Below are 20,247 nucleotides of genomic sequence, written 5' to 3' on the forward strand. Positions count from 1 at the left end.
ATACAGAGCTACTCCTCCACCTTTATGACCATCTCTATCCTTCCTAAATAGATTATAGCCTGGTATGTTTGCATCCCATTCATGGGAACCATTGAGCCATGTCTCCGTGATTGCAACGTCTAAGTCTGCCTCTAACATCAGGGCTTGAAGGTCATGAACTTTATTGCTTAGACTGCAAGCATTTGTGGTCATCGCTTTCCAGTGCTTTTTTTGTAGAAAAAAAGGTGCCGGTACTCATGGGCGGGGTCACCACACATGGCTCCACCCCTATTATAGCCACACCCACATTAGCCACACCCCTTATACCAGCCATAGTGCATATATACATACATCATTGAAAATATTATACTAGTATAGGAGAAAAAAATAATGTGATTTTTATTCATTATAAATAATTTCTGTAAGCTGTTACAGGTCCACTATCCCCAGTGGGATACCTGGACCTGTAACAGCAGATGTTAATTCTCAAACTGGACATATTCCAGACACAAAAATGAAAATAAAACGATTTTTTTCTACCTTTGTTGTCTGGTGACTGTTTTTCTGATCATGCTGGCCCAGTATCCGATTCTGCTGCTATCTGTCCTCTTAACTCCGTTTCCAAGGCTTCCTTTCCATTTATTTCTTTACTTTCCGCCTTTCTTCTTCATTTCTTGCCCTACATCCGTAAGTAAAAGCTGGGTCCTACTCCGCAGACTTGACTGTCCAGTGGATCCAGCTTCTGCCTATTTTCTTCATCCATGTGCAGTTTTTCTCCTCCCTTCCTTTTCCCTCATCTCATCTCCTTCCTCACTCTTCCCTCCCCTCCATCCATGTCCAGCATTTCTTCTCTCTCCCTGCCCTCTCCTCCATCCACCCATGTCCAGCAACCCTCCTCTCCCCCTGCCCCCTCCAGCCACCCATGCCCAGTGATTCTCCTCTCTCCCCTGCCCACTCCTCCATGTCCAGTGATTCTCTCTCCCCTCCCCTGCCCTCCATACCCAGCATGTCGCCTCCCTCCCCTCATCCATGCCCAGCAATTCTCCGTCCTCTCTCCCCTGCTCTCCCCATGTCCAGCATGTCTCCTCTCCCCACTGCCCTCCCCTCCATGTCCAGCGATTCTCTCTCCCCTCCCCTGCCCTCCCTCCCTGTCCAGCATGTCGCCTCTCTCCCCTGCCCTCCCCTCTCCAAGTTGCGGCGAACCAGTCAAGAAGTGAAGGCAGGCACACACTCAGCAGGCAGGTTCGTCTTCGTTTCCTCTCGCGTTGGTTCCCTCTCAGCGAGCCTGCCTCACTGCTGCCTTCACTTCCGGACCGGTTCACTGCGACTTGGAGAGGGGAGGGCAGGGGAGAGAGGCGACATGCTGGACAGGGAGGGGAGAGAGAATCGCTGGACATGGAGAGGAGGGCAGGGGAGAGAGGAGAATCGCGACCAGATAATATTTCAACGGAGCGCGGGAGCAGGAATGGACGGGAGCGGACCTCAGGAAAAAGGTGCCGGTACGCCATACCGGTGCGTACCGGCACAAAAAAAGCACTGTCACTTTCCATCTACATTTCAGTGGAATTATCTTCTGTTTAGTTTCTTGTTTAGTCTCACTTCTTGCTGAGTTGGTAAGAAATGATTTACTAAGATTCTTGTTTTCATTGCTTTCTGTGGAGCAGTAGCCTAGTGGTTAGTGCAGTGGACTTTGATCCTGGGGAACTGAGTTCAATTCCCACTTCAGCTCCTTGTGACTCTGGGCAAGTCACTTAACCCTCCATTGCCCCTGGTGCAAAATAAGTACCTGAATATATGTAAACCACTTTGAATGTTGTTGCAAAAACCTCAGAAAGGCGGTATATCAAGTCCCATTTCCCTTTCCCTTTCTTTTCTACTGACACATCTTGTCTTTAGCTTTAGCTGGGGGTGACCACTTGAAGTGAACTGCCTCCATACGCCACCCCCGCCTTCTAGTTTAAATGCCTAGAAATATATTGTCTGAATTTCTCCCCAAGGATTTTTTGTCCTGCCACAGTGAGATGCAGTCCATCGTTACAGTATAGTCTTTTGTTTTTTGTGTATTGCCCCATCCTTCTATATACCTAAATCATTCTTGGTGACACCAGGCTTTGAGCCAGCTATTGAAATTCTCAGTACTTTGCAATCTTTTCTGTCCCTTTCCAAAGGTAGGTAGTACTTCAGAGAAATCTATTGTTTGTAATGTATCAAAGGTTTTAACCCCTCTCCCAGCTCCTGAAAAGCTCTCTGCGTGGCAAGTGGGGTATTACTGGACAAGTCATTTGTTCCCAGGTGGATAACAACATCAGTGTTTGACTCCTTAGTTTCTTCTCTGATTATAGAGATTATTTTGCTTGCTACTCCTGGTAGCTGAGGAGCTGGAAGGCATTTCACTTTGCATGGCCCCTTGAACTGTGTTTCAGTTAATGCCTCTGATAATGGAATCCCCTAATAGCAACAGTTTCCTGGTATGAGTTTCAACATTAGTGCTTTGGAGGTGTCTTTTCTCTTTGGGTACCTTCATATCTTTTTGTTCCACCTTCATTGCTTTTTCTTCCGCCTCAGTTCTATTTTCAGGAACATCACAGTGCTGTAATGGAGCAAAAGAATTCTGTAGGGGCAACACTTGTGAGGGTGGATGCTTCTGTGCCACATAACGAATTCTGCCTGAGCCTACCGTGAACCATCTATTCTTAGGTGGTTTTATCCTTTGAGGCAGTGGTGAGAAGTTGGTATGATTCTGTGCAGTTCTAGAAGCTGCTTTAAGTGCATTCAATTCCTGCTTTATTTTACTGAGCTCCTGTTTTAAACTAGCAAGCTGAAGACAGATAGGACAAGCCTTAAGTCTCCAGATGATTGGCCTTGAAACTAAAGCACCACAATTATTACAGAGAATAAAAGTCATCCTGGTTGGTTGAAATGGGTATGAACAGGTGTACTATGATGGTGGGGTTAATCGTCTGCAAGATTGCCTGTGTGTGACTGAGGAGTAAAGTTAATGCGTTTTGGCTTGTCTATATATGACTGAAAAAACCCTGGGGTGGATGGGACGTGGGGAGGCTGGGTGGGACTATAAGTCCCAGTGAGTCAGCCAAGTGCTGTATAAAAAAAAAAGTTCTCTAGGTATGACCAGAAATGATACAGTCTGATCAAAGAATTCTCAGTTGATTTAATTTTCAAATTCTATTAGAATATAACTTTCCTTTAGTAAATAAATCTAAATATTCCCAGTACTTATATCAGTTTTATCAATGTAAAATGCAAATTTATAACCAGTTGGGAGACTAAGTTTTTGGTTTTGCCTAGGACTAGCAGAACCTTTCTATAAAGTTAGAATGCTACAGGACCAGAAGCAGTTAGAAAAGCCTATCCTCTATCAGAGCTAGGCAGGAAAGGAAAGAGGGTATTATTTTTGTTGTTTTTGCTTTTTGGGAGGGGGGCAGGGTTATAAGACAGAGAAGTACACCACAATACAGATTCACAGGACAAATTAATTAAGCAATAAGCATTAAATTAGAGAATATCAGGTAACTAAAATATGCTGTATCATCTGTCTCAGCCTTGCCAAGTCCCAGTCCTGCCTTGTCTCCATGTTCCAGTCCTGCCTCATCTCTAGCCCAGCGTTCCAGTATTCCGCCTTATTTTTCCTATCGTCAGCCTAGCTCAGCGTTCGTTTTCTGCATTCCAGTCTCCTGCATCCCCAGGTCCTGGTTCCGCTGGGCTTGCCCCCAAAGGCCCTTTTCATGACCATCCCAGGTCCCAGTTCCTCTGGGACTCCTCCCAAGGGCCCTTTTCAAGGCCATCTGATGGACACCTCCAGTTCAGAGTGACTTGTCTACTGTCCTTTGAGAACTCCCTGACCTTCGTGTTGGGTACTCGACGACAGCCCAAGGTCTCACCCTCCAGACCTGTGGCACAGGCATTTATACCCCCGTTTCTGACATATGTGTTAAGTGGTTTATAGGTTTAAAATATATAGTGTAAGTAAATCACTTAAAAATCCAGAAATATAGCAAATAAATAACATACCTAAGTTTTCCCACTTTTTCCACCTTCTCATCAAATTACATTATCATAACATGTCAGCAGAAAAATAACAATTGCATTGCTGAAATAGCCACATGTTAAACTTTTCCCTAAATAATAGTTCCATTCAAGGACTCCCGGAGATCATTCGTAGTCATAGGACCTGCACCTTCAATGTACAGTTTCTAGCTAATGCCATTCAGCATTCTGTAACAGTCACCTGTTGAAGACAAGTAATATCTTCTGTTGATCTCAACAGGCAAGATGGTACATAGACATCTATACCATTCTTCAAATAAACTGGATTAGTATCCCAAATAATCTTATGAATTGTCATCAGCAGTTTATAACTCACCCAATGTATTACTGGTAACCAGTGAAATTCCCTCACCTCCATAGAGGTGATGTTCAATCCCAGCTACTAGCCTCTCTAATAACTTTTGATGTGGTGTTTTAAATCAATTGTAATATTGGCAATAATTTTAAAAAATCCCAATATAGACCAAATAATCCAATTGCAAAATTACTACCGCTTGCATCACTCTTCATAAGTTCAAATCATCCAACTACGATCTTATTTTCCTAACCAACTTTAATCTCCAAAATGATTTCTTTATCACCTTATTCATAGAGGCCAATGTTTGATAATGATTGGAGGTGCTAAACACAATACAAATTACCCATTCCTGACCTGGACACAGTGAAGGATCTTTTTCAATATCGAGGGTGCTCATCACTCAGAACTGCTTCTGTGACCATATTGATCTGATGTTCTGTTGTCAAATGGTGATCAGTTTTCAGCGTCAAGCAGTTTATAGAGGAAGAAGCCCAGCATCACAATGATAGCTCCTAAACTAGGGGATGTATCTGATTTTTTTTTGTTGGACTTATAACCTCCCACCCATAAGATTTTAATTTTCCCTGGGTTCATGTTTAACCTATTTTTGTTCATCCAAGTGTGGATGTGACCAAAGGTAGTCTGCCCTTGTTTGATACACTTGTTCTAAAGAAAACAGCCCCTGGAATGTCTCCATGTAATCTGACCGAAGGTTTACACATTATGGAAAGGGACCTGGCAAGAGGGGGCTAGTTTTCAGAAGTTAATTAACTGGGATAAGTTATTACTGTGCCTTGGCAAGTGATTTTGAAAAGTACCCTCTGAGTGTTGACTTTAGCTGTTAATTGCCAGGAGACCTGCGTTAAAAAAATAGTTTTACTGGTTTAGACCTTGAATTTTTTAGATGTATCCTAATTCAATTATCTCTACGTTGTTTGTTTTTCAGAATACAGACAGCGGTTGCATCATGGGAGGTGTGGCGATTGATGATGGTCCATCAGGCGTTAAAGCCCCTGATGGTGGATGGGGCTGGGCTGTTCTCTTTGGTTGTTTTGTCATCACTGGCTTCTCTTATGCCTTCCCCAAAGCACTTAGTGTTTTCTTTAAAGAGTTAAATCGGGAGTTTGAGATTGGATACAGTGACACAGCATGGATTTCCTCAATCTTATTGGCAATGCTTTATGGAACAGGTAAGTGTTGATTATTTAAAAAATAATTTAAGAAGCTCTGCATGTCATTTTGAGATGCATGCATCATTGCTGAGGCACCAAGATGCTTGCCTCTAATTCTGGTCACTACACAGTAGGAGGTTAAGCAGTGGTGTGCTGGTAAATGTTTAACAACAGGCTCTCTCCCCGGTCCACCTCTGCCCCCCCCCCCAAATTGCAGAGCTGCTTATAGCCGGGGAGAGAGCCTGCGGGGGGGGGGGGCAATCTAATTCATGTTTAATGTGGGATAAAATGCCATAAATAAGTAAATAAAAATAAACTTTTAATGTTGAGCACCTGATTTTCAAAGTGGACATATTCCAAACACTATGAAAATAAAATGATTTTTTCTACCTTTGTTGTCTGGTGACTTTGTTTTTCTGATCATGCCGGCCCAGTGTCCGATTCTGCTGCTATCTGTCCTCTTAACTCCGTTTCCAGGGCTTCCTTTCCATTTATTTCTTTCCTTTCCTCCTTTCTTCTTCATTTCTGGTCCTCAGCTTCTGCCTATTTTCTTCATTTATGTGCAGTTTTTCTCCTCTCTTCCTTTTCCCTCTTCTCAGCTCCTTCTTCACTCTTGCCTCCCCTCCATCCATGTCCAGCATTTCTTCTCTCTCCCTTCCCTCTCCTCCATCCGTGTCCAGCAACCCTCCTCTCCCCTCCATCCACCAATGTCCAGCGACCCTCCTCTCCCCCTGCCCTGCCCTCCATCCACCCATGTCCAGCAACCCTCCTCTCCCCTGCCCTCCATCCACCCACCCATGTCCAGCAATCCTCATCTCCCCCCTGCCCTCTTCTCCATCTTCCAGCCCTCTCCGCTCCCCTGGTCATCCATCTTCCGTCTGCCCTCTGCTCCCCGATAGTAGCCCTGCTGGTTTCCTTTCTGCGCCGCCGCCCTGCCTTTAAAAATTGCCTACTAGGAGGGAGGTACAGGACAAGAATAAGTCAGCCAAAACGTTTGCCAGCTCATCCAGAAGACAGAAGGAGGTAGGGGATTATAGATGAGAACGATAAAAAAGAGTGGGGCGGGTAATAAACAAAATACAAATATAAAGCAGAGACCTGTAGGACTATGGGGAGGCCCAAAGGCCTCCATGATAAATAAATGTCACACCGCTGCCATGATGAGCAGGTCTGCAATAGGTATAAGAAAGCCTCAAGGAGCGTAGCTGAATTGCCTGGACGTGGCCAGTTTTCATTGATGAGGAGGAGGTGCAAACTACTACTATTACTACTACTATTTAGCATTTCTATAGCGCTACAAGGCGTACGCAGCGCTGCACAAACATAGAAGAAAGACAGTCCCTGCTCAAAGAGCTTACAATCTAATACACAAAAAATAAAGTGAGAGGTAATCAAACAGTGAGAGGTAATCAAGTCAGCAACAAGAGGGCCTTTGTGACACATGGAACATGAGTTCAGAAGATCAATTTTGTTCATTGGTGAGTTAGAGGAAAGGGCCAAAGTAGCATAAGAGATCTTGCGGAAAAATCTAAGCAAGAATGGAATCGGATCTACCTTAGCTCCTTGGCTAATGAGCAACAGCCCCATACAGAAGGAATAAAGGAAATGTCATTTGTTAAGAAGGGGGCATGTTACACATTGAACAGGGGATAGTAGCCCTGCTGGTTTCCTCTCTGCGCTGCCGCCGCCGCCCTGCCTTTAAAAATTTTATTTTCCCTCGAGGCGCGCCAGCGTTGAAGCGAAGGCAGCAGGCTCAGCTCGGTTCCTGCCTTCGTTCCGTTCCTTCGCATCATGGCTCCGCCCTTGCCTGACGTATTTCCTGTTTGCGCAAGGGTGGAGCCATGATGCGAAGGAACGGAACGAAGGAACCAAGCTGAGCCTGCTGCCTTTGCTTCAACGCTGGCGTGCCTCGAGGGAAAATAAAATTTTTAAAGGCAGGGCGGCGGCGGCAGCGCAGAAAGGAAACCAGCAGGGCTACTATCGCGGAGCAGAGGGCAGACAGAAGATGGATTAGCGGGGCGGGGGAGCGGAGGCGAGCCGGCTCGCACGGGCCAACAACCGGCTCGCAAGATGCCAGTAAATTTAACAAATGGCTCTTGCGAGCCGGTGCGAGCCGGCTCCAGCACACCACTGAGGTTAAGGGACTATTTTCAAAACAAAAAAAGTCCAAAAAACGTTATGAAGTGGCAGAAGGACATTTTTCTCTCAAAAACGTCCAAGTTGCGATTTTTGACACTGAGTTTAGATGCCTTTCTCCACAGTTCATCCAGATTTCAAGGGGGCATGTTCTGGGGACCTGGGTGGCACCAAAAGATAGACATTTTTCTGCAATAATGGAACAAAACGAAAACATCTAGGGCCAAAATTAAGATGTTTTTGGCTAGACATGTTTCAATCATGAATAAGTGACCAAAAGGTGCCCTAAATGACCACTGGAGGGATTAAGGCATAACCCCACCCCCTAAATATCTACTGTACCTACATATAGGTGACACCTTCAAGCTTGAGAGCTATTGTAGTGGTGTACAGTGAGGTACAGTGGGTTTCTCTCTGTTCCTCAGGACTCACTATAGGGTGTTATGGTGAGATGTGTACCTGGAACCTTTTATGGAAAGTCCACTGCAGGGCCCCCTAGACTGCCCCTTTGCTCTACTGGGAGGTCTGGGTGGCCAGTCTACTAAGAATGATGGCACCCAGACATCTGAATTCATGGGTTTTGGGTGTTTTTTCTCTTTGACTTTTTCCCCCCAAAATGGTCCCAAGAAAAAAACACCTACAAAAAAGGTGATTTTCAAACCAAAAAGAGAGATGTTTTCCAGGTTCAGAAACGGCTGTCTTCACATTTTATTTGTGGATATTTTTAGCAAAAACACAAAATCGTACTGAAATTTGTTTTTCAAAAATGTCCCCCCACACTTACTAGCAACTCTTTCATGATTTCAAATTCTGATAACGTAAGAAACAAATATGATGTGAAGTAATAACAGTAAAGATAGTGGATAAGACATGTATTTTCTGGCTGTGAATAAGCAAGTACAGCCTGATAGACATAGTTTAATCAGAATGGTCAAAACTTGCTATCTGCTACTATTCAGCACATTGCCGGCTAAGTTTGGCAGCCAAATTCAGCTGCTAAAATACCAGGCCTACCTTTGGCCAGTTTCAATTTAACTGGCCAGTGCTGAATATTTGCTTGACCAGTTAAGCTGAAATCGGATCAGAAACACCCGGATATTCAATGCCAGTCACCAGAAACAGGCCAGCTCAGTGCTGACCATGGGAGTCGGCCCGGCTAACACTCACGATCTGAGTATCGGGCCCTTAGTGTTTAAAAAAAAAAAATGCTGACCTCCATTGGCTGAATTTTACTCCTGTAGGTGCTGCCAATGAAGCAATGAATCTATAGCTTTTATTTTTCTTTATTCTCCTAAATTCCCCATTGTTTATTTTCCTTGCACTGGTTGAAACAAGTACGTTTAAAAAATCTGTGCATGATTCTCAAGTTGGTGTAAAACCTAATGGGGGGGGATTTTTCCCTTTGTAAAATAGGCCCTATGCATCTCATTTTTATACTGGCCAAAAAAATGCCCCCCTTGAATCTATGTGTGCTGTGGTTCTCCACACATAAATAGTGGCTTAAGAAATCACTATTTTTACTTGTTTATTTCAAGCTTGATATACTGCCATTCAGACGAGAGTCAAAGAGGTTTACAATCATATTCAAAACAGAGGAAAGGATAAAATGGAAAATAACTACATTGCAATTGATAAGACACACATGAGGAAAACATAGGAGGGAGAGAAGAAAGTGAGGGGAAGATTGGAGATGAGAAGGAAAACCAGACTGCGAGACTGGACGATAACGAGGCTCTCCCACTTGCCTCAACCAAAAGCCTATTTAAAAAGATGAGTTTTTCAGAAGAGACTTAAAAAGAGGAGTAAGAAAATTCTGCCTTAATTTCCAAAGGAAGGGAATTCCAGAAGAACGGAATAGTGTGAATAAAAGTGGAGTGACAGGTAGATTCTAGACAAGAGCAAAAGACCAGGGGGAACAGATAGACGATATTCTGACATAGAATGGAAGGTGTGTGTAGGTCTATAGGGAGTAATGAAGAAAAGATATGAAGGGTTACCTGTATGAAGAGTTTTATGTGCTAATGTCAGGATCTTTTACTGGATTCGTTGGGAAACAGGGAGCCAATGGTGGTGAATAAGCAAAGGAGTGACATGGTCATAGCAGGTTGCTCAGGTGAGCAATGAATTGATGTGTTTTGGATGTTTGTAGTTTTCTAAGTAGAATTTTGGGAAGATCAGCATGGATAATATTGCAGTAATCAATGTTGATGCTATGAAATTGTAAAGGAGGGTGGCACAGGCATCCTGGTCTAAGCAGGAATGAAGGAAGTGGATGAGACGTAGGGATGCAAAACAAAATTAACAACAGAAGAAACACAAACATCCATCACAGACGTCTTACACGATGGAGAGACCAACAATGCCTCCTGCATCATAACAGACAGAACCTGGTCCGACTTTAAACCACACAAAGCAAAAACAATTAAGACACTACTGAGAAAATACGCACATACATACATACTGTATGCTAGATCACTGTCCCAATTATATGATGGAAAAACCCACCAAACTGGTTCATCGATTGCCCTGCCGAATACATCACATACGTGTTCTTGAATGGACAATTCCCATCTGACAAGGGCGACATCATACTTACACCGATCCCTAAAAACACCACCAAGATCATCAGTGACATCACAAACTACAGACCAGTAGCCTCAATACCACTACTGACCAAAATGATGGCAGGTCTAGTATCACAACAACTAATGGAATACCTGACAATTCTCAATCCTTCACAAGTCTCAGTCAGGTTTCAGACCACAACACAACACAACACAACACAGAGACAGTCATAACCACACTGCTAACAAAGTTCAGAAGTCTAATATGCCAAGGTCAGAAAATCTACAATTCGATATGTCAAATGCGTTTGACCTAGTAGACCACACTACTACTACTATAAATCATTTCTATAGCGCTACCAGTCGTACGCAGGGCTTCACAATTGAACATGAAGAAAAACAGTCCCTGCTCAAAAGAGCTTACAATCTAAATCAGGACAGACAGACAGGACCAATAAGGATAAGGGTAGGACAGACAGGAGAACACATAGGGAAAGGGACTATTGAAGAGAGGAAGACAAGATAAAGGTTACGAGCAGGTGACAAGTTAGGAGTCAAAAGCAGCATCAAACAGGTAGGCCTTTAGCCCGGATTTGAAGGCGGCCAGCCAGGGATGGAGCTAGACGTAACGGCTTAGGAAGCCTATTCCAGGCATAAGGTGCGGCGAGATATAAGGAACGGAGTCTGGAGTTAGCGATGGAGGAGAAGGGTGCAATTAGGAGAGATTTGCCTAGTGAGCGGAGTTCCTGGGAAGGAGTGTAGGGAGAGATGAGGGTAGAGAGGTAGTGAGGGGCTGCAGAGTGAATGCACTTATAGGTCAATAAGAGGAGCTTGAATTTTATACGGAAACGGATAGAGAGCCAGTGAAGTCACTTCAGGAGAGGGCTGATGTGGGCATAATGACTTTGGCGAAATATTAGTCGTGCAGCAGAATTTTGAACAGATTGAAGAGGAGAGAGGTGGCTGAGTGGACCACACAATACTAATGACCCTGCTTGACAATATGGGAATCAGCGGTGCAGTGGCAACATGATTCAGTGGTTTCCTAAGGACCAGATCCTACATTGTAAAAATGTCCAACCAAGTATCGGCCTCTTGGACCTCAAAATGCGGGATACCACAGGACCTATACTGCTCAACAATATGATGGCCCCACTCGGATAAAAAGTGGAACAAAAGGATTTCAACCTATTCACATACTCAGATGATGTCACCATCTGCATACCTTTTAACCACAGCATCACAGAAATACTGGACAAGGTCAAAATAGGCCTGGACCTTATGGAAAACCGGGCCTAGGGTTACCATATGGCTCCAGAAAAAGGAGGACAGATTGTGCCAGTCTGGGTTTTACTTCCATTGCTTTCAGTGGAAGCAAAACCCGGACTGGATCAATATGTCCTTTCTCTGGAGCCATATGGTAACCAGGCCACAACCTTCAAACAGAGAGAAAATGAAATTCTTGATTCTATCCAGCCCACACAACCCCACATCTCACCAAAACTTTACAATCAATCACCATACCTACCAAGTCAAAACACAACAAAATATACTGGGAATCATTCTCGATAAACAACTGTCTCTGGACAACCACATATCAGCAGTTACATCACAATGCTTCAAAACACTATGGAAACTGAGAAGGATCAGAGACTACTTCCTTAGACAATCATTCCAGCTAATAGTACAATCGATGATATTGTAAAAAAGTAGACTACTGTAACGCTTCATATGTAGGATGCAAAGAAAACACAATAAAATCATTGCAAACTGTACAAAATATGTCAGCAAGGCTGATTATTTAAAAAAATGCAAATACGAGAAAGCAACCCCCACTACTTGTAATGTTACACTGGCTACCAATCAAGGCAAGACTACTCTTCACCCTCATCTACAAAATACTATTTGGAATGTCTCCTGAATATATGCTGGATCTGATTGAAGTGTCCGCAAGAATGCAAGTCCATAAACCAGAGGCTACCTACTTCTCCACTTACCCAACTGCAGAAACATAACCTACAAAAACATTTACACAGCCGGATTTAGTTACCTGAGCTCCAAATGGTGAAACTCAATACCCAAACCATAAATGTGTAAATTTGTCTGGAGAGCAGCTGCCTAAACTGAACATGTAAGTTCACTGGAGAGTAGCTGAATATTGCTACTGTCCTTATAAATTTTGGCCTGCCCTCAGCTGGCCCCAAACCCAGTCCATTCTTATATAGATATTATCAGGCCATTTAAGGGGAAGCCATAAACATGAGCTATCATTAAGATGTGTTATTTTACTGTTAACCCCAGTTATTTATAACTAGGTTTCATTGCATAAAATAGGACTTGTGGTTAAACAGCACCTTTGTGATAAAATAATACATCTTAACAGTAACTCACATTGATAACTATTCCACTTAATCATATTTTTTATCCTGATATTTTTTTATTTTGTTGTTACATTTGTACCCTGCGCTTTCCCACTCATGGCAGGCTCAATGCAGCTTACATGGGGCAATGGAGGGTTAAGTGACTTCCCAGAGTCACAAGGAGCTGCCTGTGCCTGCAGTGAGAATCAAACTCAGTTCCCCAGGACCAAAGTCCACCACCCTAACCACTAGGCCACTCCTCCACTGTTGCTACTATTTGAGATTCTAAATGGAATGTTAATGTTGCTATTCCACTAGCAACATTCCATGTAGAATCTCCAATAGTAGCAACATTCCATGTAGAATCTCCAATAGTATCTATTTTATTTTTGTTACATTTGTACCCTGCGCTTTCCCACTCATGGCAGGCTCAATGCAGCTTACATGGGACAATGGAGGGTTAAGTGACTTGCCCACAGTCACAAGGAGCTGTCTGTGCCTGAAGTGGGAATCGAACTCAGTTCCCCAGGATCAAAGTCCACCACCCTAACCACTAGGCCACTCCTCCACTGTTGCTACTATTGGAGATTCTACATGGAATGTTGCTATTCCACTAGCAAAATTCCATGTAGAAGTCGGCCCTTGCAGATCACCAATGTGGCCATGCAGGCTTCTGCGAGTCTGACGTCCTGCGCAGCCTTCTACATGGAATAGCAACATTCCAGTAAGAATCTCCAATAGTATCTATTTTATTTTTGTTATATTTGTACCCTGCGCTTTCCCACTCATGGCAGGCTCAATGCGGCTTACATGGGGCAATGGAGGGTTAAGTGACTTGTCCAGAGTCACAAGGAGCTGCCTGTGCCGGGAATCGAACTCAGTTCCTCAAGACCAAAGTCCACCACCCTAACCACTAGGCCACTCCTCCACTGTTGCTACTATTTGAGATTCTACATGGAATGTTGCTATTCCACTAGAAGTCGGCCCTTGCAGATCACTAATGTGGCTGCGCAGGCTTCTGCTTCTGTGAGTCTGACGTCCTGCACGTACGTACGTGCAGGACGTCAGACTCACAGAAACAGAAGCCTGCGCAGCCTTCTACATGGAATGTTGCTAGTGGAATAGCAACATTCCATGTAGAACCTCCAATAGTAGCAACATTCCATGTAGAATCTCCAATAGTATCTATTTTATTTTTGTTACATTTGTACCCTGCGCTTTCCCACTCATGGCAGGCTCAATGCAGCTTACATGGGGCAATGGAGGGTTAAGTGACTTGCCCAGAGTCACAAGGAGCTGCCTTTGCCTGATGTGGGAATTGAACTCAGTTCCTCAGGACCAAAGTCCACCACCCTAACCACTAGGCCACTCCTCCACTATAAGTTATGAACATTTTCAGATAATGAAGAAATATGTTCACTGGGCCCTAGTGAATGTATAACTTCATTTGATTATTAGGCTGAGAGAATCATGAGAAAGAAGACAAGGCCCTTTTATGGACTGGACACTGGATAAACGAAAGAAAACAGATTGGTGTTGTCACATAGAAAAGGGTGGATTACCTCAAGGATTGTACTATGACCGTCATAGTACAATCCTTGAGGTAATCCACCCTTTTCTATGTGACAACACCAATCTGTTTTCTTTCGTTTATCCAGTGTCCAGTCCATAAAAGTACTACTACTACTACTTATTTCTAAAGCGCTACTAGACGTACGCAGCGCTGTACACTTGAACATGAAGAGACAGTCCCTGCTAAACAGAGCTTACAATATAATTAGGATGGACAAACAAGAGATAAGGGAATATTAAAGTGAGGATGATAAAATAAGGGTTCTGAACAAGTGAATAAGGGTTAGGAGTTAAAAGCAGCATCAAAAAGGTGGGCTTTTAGCTTAGATTTGAAAGCGGCCAGAGATGGAGCTTGATGTACTGGCTCAGGAAGTCTATTCCAGGCATATGGTGCAGTAAGATAAAAGGAACGGAGTCTGGAGTTAACGGTGGAGGAGAAGGGTGCAGATAAGAGAGATTTACCCAGTGAACGGAGTTCCCGGGAAGGAATGTAGGGAGAGATGAGAGTGGAGAGGTACTGAGGAGATGCAGAGTGAATGCACTTATAGGTCAATAAGAGGAGTTTGAACTGTAGTGGAAATGGATAGGAAGCCAGTGAAGTGACTTGAGGAGAGGGCTAATATGAGCATAACGACCCTGGCGGAATATTAGTCGTGCAGCAGAATTTTGAACAGATTGAAGAGCAGAGAAATGGCTAAGTGGGAGACCTGTGAGAAGCAAGTTGCACTAGTCTAAGCGAGAGGTGATAAGAATGTGGATGAGGGTTCTGGTAGTGTGCTCAGAAAGGAAAGGGTGAATTTTGGTGATATTATAGAGAAAGAAACGACAGGTTTTAGCAGTCTGCTGAATATGTGCAGAGAAGGAGAGGGAGGAGTCGAAGATGACCCCAGGGTTACGAGCTGATGAGACAGGAAGGATGAGTGTGTTATCCACAGAAATAGAGAATGGGGGAGGAGGAGTGGCTGGTTTAGGGGGAAAGATAAGGAGCTCAGTCTTGGTCATGTTTAGTTTCAGATGGTGCTGAGACATCCAGGCAGCAACATCAGATAGGCAGGCTGATACTTTGGCCTGGATTTTGGATGAGATTTCTGGTGTGGAGAGGTAGATCTGGGACTCATCAGCGTGGGATGAGATCAGAGTACCAAGGGAAGAAGTATAGATGGAGAAAAGAAGAGGTCCCAGGATAGATCCTTGAGGTACACCAACTGACAGTGGGATAGAAGTAGAGGAGGATCCACTGGAGTATACACTAAAGGTATGCTGGGAGAGATAAGAAGAAAACCAGGAAAGAACAGAGCCCTGAAATCCAAGTGAGGACAGCGTATCAAGGAGTAGGCTGTGATCAACAGTGTCAAAAGCAGCAAATTTTATCAACTAATCTCCGTCTTTTCCACTTAGTTTTAAAAACTTTGTACCACAGCATTAACAGATAGAATATAGCAGGCAGTGCAGGACCTAGTTTAGTATTAAGGGGGGAATAAAAAGAGAGAGAGAGAAAAGCAAGCATCATTAACTCGTTGCCATAGTGTACAAACCCTTTTCCCATAGTTTTAAACTGAAATTTTCTCTAGAAATAGGCATTTTCCCATAGTTTTAAACTGAAACCTTTTCTAGAGGTAGAAACTAAACAGCCAAAAACTCTTGTTCTAAAAGGCAGTTATTTTCTGTTCCTTGGCTGCTGGAGAGGTAGCTTATCCAGTGACCTCAATTAAGTGTTAATTAAGGTGTGGGGAAGTAGAATACTTGCATAGGTTGCTGATTCAGCTTCAAAGAGCCTGTTTAAAAAAGGCCCCTTAGATTCAAAACTAGATAAAGAGGAAAGGTCCCACTGAACTTTCTTTCTGAGAAGTTCCAAGAGAAGAGGACATTTCTCTGGTAAGTGAACGCTATTTAGCTTTGTGCTTTGTGAACAAAGATTGGGGTTTAAAGGAGGAATTGTAGGTTAGTGTTAGGCAAAATAAAAATATAAAAAGCAAATTTTATCAACTAATCTCCATAATCGTTTCCACTTAGTTTTAAAAACTTTGTATCACAGCATTAACAGATAGGATCTAGTTTATTTATTTATTTATTGCATTTGTATCCCACATTTTCCCACCTTTTTGCGGGCTCAGTGTGGCTTACAATACGATATGAAAGATGGAAATACAATTTGTTACAACTTGGTTATGGATTACATTGTGAAGAGTTATGCGAGACAATCAAAGTGTTGTTAAGGAATATAAACACTGGAACAGAACCTTGAAATATTGGAAGGAGACAGCGGGAAGCTAAAAGGGCATTATGTATGGTAGACATATTTCTGTGAGTAAAGGTATGAGTGAGGTGAGATTACGGGGGATGAGAGTTCAGAAGTGGATGTATTGATGCAATAGTGAACAGTGAGTGTGGACTTTATGTGTTTTGGTTCTTTCCGTAAATTTTTTCAAAAAGATGGGTCTTCAATAATTTGCGGAAGGAGGTTTGCTCGTAGATCGTTCTCAGGTTGCGCGGCAGTGCGTTCCAGAACTGCGTGCCCATGTGAGAAAAGGTTGACGCATGTAGCGTCTTGTATTTTACGCCCTTGCAATTAGGGAAGTGGAGGTTGAGGAAAGTTCGGGAAGTTTAGTCTTCCCACCCACCCCTAGGACAACTCTTCATTTATAGTCAGTTATTGTAATTAGGGTAACAAGCAAGGAGTGCTCTTACAGAGTTTTAAATACATTTCATTACCATCTAAGAAGGAAACACTAAATAAATCATACAATATACTATATAAACTAAAAGACACTTTTATATTAGGCTAATATCCTTAATACTGTAGCACGTTTTAAATTATTGAAAAACTCAAAACACTAAGATGGAGTCAGCAGTCCAGCAGCGAGAGGGATGCTATCCAGTCTTTTGCATTGAGTGTCACATGTATGATTATCTCCCAGTTGGTGAGATGTCATATGTGTGTGCCCAATGCAAAGAGCTCCTAGCTCTTAGAGAACGTGTCTGTTCTCTTGAGGCTAGAGTAGCAGACTTGGTGGAGTTGAGGGAGACAGAGAGGTACATAGAGGAGACCTACAGGGATGTTGTAGATAAGTCACACCTCCAGTCTGGTAGCCCCTGTGCTACCTTGGAGGCGGGAGGTCTCCTAGAAGGAGAGCATCACCCTGGTGAAGTAGGAAGTACTCCTGTAGCCAGGACCTGCCCACCAGGGGATGTAATATCCTCTCGCACCAAGGATATGTCTCCAAGTGCTGACCGGGAGGGAAAGGTTAGGATAGCTGTTGTAGTTGGTGATTCGATCATTAGGCATATAGTTGGGTGGCTGGTGGACGTGAGGATCGCCTGGTGACTTGCCTGCCTGGTGCGAAGGTGGCGGACCTCACGCGTCACCTAGATAGGATTTTAGATAGTGCTGGGGAGGAGCCGGATGTCTTGGTACATGTGGGTACCAATGACATAGGAAAATGTGGGAGAGAGGTTCTGGAAGCCAAATTTAGGCTCTTAGGTAGAAAGCTCAAATCCAGATCCTCTAGGGTAGCATTTTCTGAAATGCTACCCATTCCACGCGCAGGGCCCAAGAGACAGGCAGAGCTCCTGAGACTCAATGCATGGATGAGACGATGGTGCAGGGAGGAGGGTTTTAGATTTGTTAGGAACTGGGCAACATTCTGGGGAAGGGGAAGCCTATTCCGAAAGGATGGGCTCCACCTTAACCAGGGTGGGACCAGGCTGCTGGCATCGGCATTTAAAAAGGAGATAGAGCAGCTTGTAAACTAGAAACAGGGGGAAGGCTGATAGTCTCTCAAAAGTGCATGGTTTGGGATAAGGTATCTTTCAAAGATACCACCAAAACAGGGAAGATAGGATATCCTGATAGTGAGGTTGCAAAAGAGACCGTAGTAGATCAGGTGTCCTTATATAAAAATAAAAATCAGACAAAAGATTGCAAATTAATACTGTCAAGTACTAAGCATCATGTAAATAGGAACAACAAACATAGTTTGAAATGTCTATATGCGAATGCCAGGAGCCTAAGAAATAAGATGGGAGAGTTAGAATATATTGCACTAAATGAAAAATTAGATATAATAGGCATCTCTGAGACCTGGTGGAAGGAGGGATAACCAGTGGGACACTGTCATACCGGGGTACAAATTATATTGTAGTGATAGGGTGGATCGAATTGGTCGAGGGGTAGCATTGTATATTAACGAGAGCCTTGAATCAAATAGATTGAAAATTCTGCAGGAAACAAAACACTTCTTGGAATCACTGTGGATTGAAATTCCATGTGTAAAGGGGAAAGGGATCGTGATAGGAGTGTACTACCGTCCGCCTGGCCAGGATGAACAGACAGATGCAGAAGGCAGTAGAACGAGAGGACATGAAATGAGATTGAAGGGGGGCAGACTCAAGAAAAATGTCAGGAAGTATTTTTTCACGGAGAGAGTAGTGGATGCTTGGAATGCCCTCCCGCGGGAGGTGGTGGAAATGAAAACGGTAACAGAATTCAAACACGCGTGGGATAAACATAAAGGAATCCTGTTCAGAAGGAATGGATCCTAAGGAGCTTAGCCGAGATTGGGTGGCAGAGCCAGCCGGTGGTGGGAGGCGAGGATAGTGCTGGGCAGACTTATACGGTCTGTGCCAGAGCCAGTGGTGGGAGGCGGGGCTGGTAGTTGGGAGGCGGAGATAGTGCTGGGCAGACTTATACGGTCTGTGCCCTGAATAGGACAGGTACAAATCAAAGTAGCACATATGAGTTTGTCTTGTTGGGCAGACTGGATGGACCATGCAGGTCTTTTTCTGCCGTCATTTACTATGTTACTATGAAATGTTAAAGGAAATTAGGGACACAAACAAACTGGGCAACACAATAATAATGGGTGATTTCAATTACCCCGATATTGACTGGGTAAATGTAACATTGGGGCATACTAGGGAGGTAAAACTCCTTGATGAAATCAAGGACTGCTTTATGGAGCAGCTGGTACAGGAGCCAACAAGAGGAGGAAAAATTCTAGACCTAGTCCTTTGTGGAGCGCATGATCTGGTGCGGGAGGTAATGGTGCTGGGGCCGCTTGATAACAGTGATCATAATATGATCGGATTTGATATTAGCTTTGAAGTAAGTATACATAGGAAATCAAATCATTAGCATTTAACTTTCAAAAAGGAGACTATGATAAAACTCTGGAATTTGTTGCCAGAGAATGTGGTAAAGGTGGTTAGCTTAACGGAGTTTTAAAAAGGTTTGGACGGCTTCCTAAAGGAAAAGTCCATAGACCATTATTAAATGGACTTGGGGAAAATCCACTATTTCTGGGATAAGCAGTATAAAATGTTTTGTACTTTTTTGGGATCTTGCCAGGTATTTGTGACCTGGATTGACCACTGTTGGAAACAGGATGCTGGGCTTGATGGACCTTTGGTCTTTCCCAGAATGGCAATACTAATGTACTTATAAGGCTGTTTGCATTACAATAAATCAATTACAATTATGCCTTATAATAAAATGTGTTTATTTATTTTAGTATTTAGCCTGTCCTACCATCCTGCTCTGAGTAGGTTACAATAAACACATAAAAATACAGAACAAGTGTGTAGCGGTGGCAGATATTCAGAATGACACCACCCCCCATCTTTTTTAAAAGTTGAGCTTGCTTTAGTGGTGAGGATGGGGGAGGGTTGCTTGGAGTTCACTTCTTCTCAGGACCTGCTGGGACCAGATGATCTGTCAGTCAGGGAGACCATCAGACCAGTGGTGTCTCTAGAAAGAAGTATTTTATTTTTATTTTATTTGAGGTAGCAGTAGGGGGGCAAACCAAAGTGACATTTCCCATGAGCTGGTGGGATATCCCCAAGCCCCACCAGCTAAAGAGATCCTTCTGCAGCAGCCCAGAACAGTACCATACTCACTGTGGCCAATGGCAACTCTCTATGCACAAAATACTAAGCATGTATGGGAGGGTATGAGCCAGTGCAGCAGCAGTCCATAAAGAGTGCTCTGGGCCACTGGAGCAGGATCTCTTCAGCTGATGGGGCTTGGGAATCCCCACCAGACTTAACGAGGGAGCCACAATTTTGGGTGGGCCTCAGCTGAAAATGAGTGGGCCCAGGCCCAC

General features: G+C 43.6%; 1 protein-coding gene across 1 annotated transcript in view; it reads left to right on the top strand.

Moving 5' to 3' along the window:
- Positions 1-20,247, top strand: part of SLC16A3 (solute carrier family 16 member 3) — a 70,969-nt gene that overhangs the window by 23,435 nt on the left and 27,287 nt on the right. The window contains exon 2 of the mRNA XM_030205197.1: positions 5,289-5,532. Coding sequence (XP_030061057.1) covers positions 5,310-5,532 — 223 coding nt within the window. The 5' untranslated portion in view covers positions 5,289-5,309. The remainder of the gene's footprint in view (positions 1-5,288; positions 5,533-20,247) is intronic.

This window comes from Microcaecilia unicolor, chromosome 6 (assembly GCF_901765095.1).
Source record: "Microcaecilia unicolor chromosome 6, aMicUni1.1, whole genome shotgun sequence".
Lineage (NCBI taxonomy): Eukaryota > Metazoa > Chordata > Amphibia > Gymnophiona > Siphonopidae > Microcaecilia > Microcaecilia unicolor.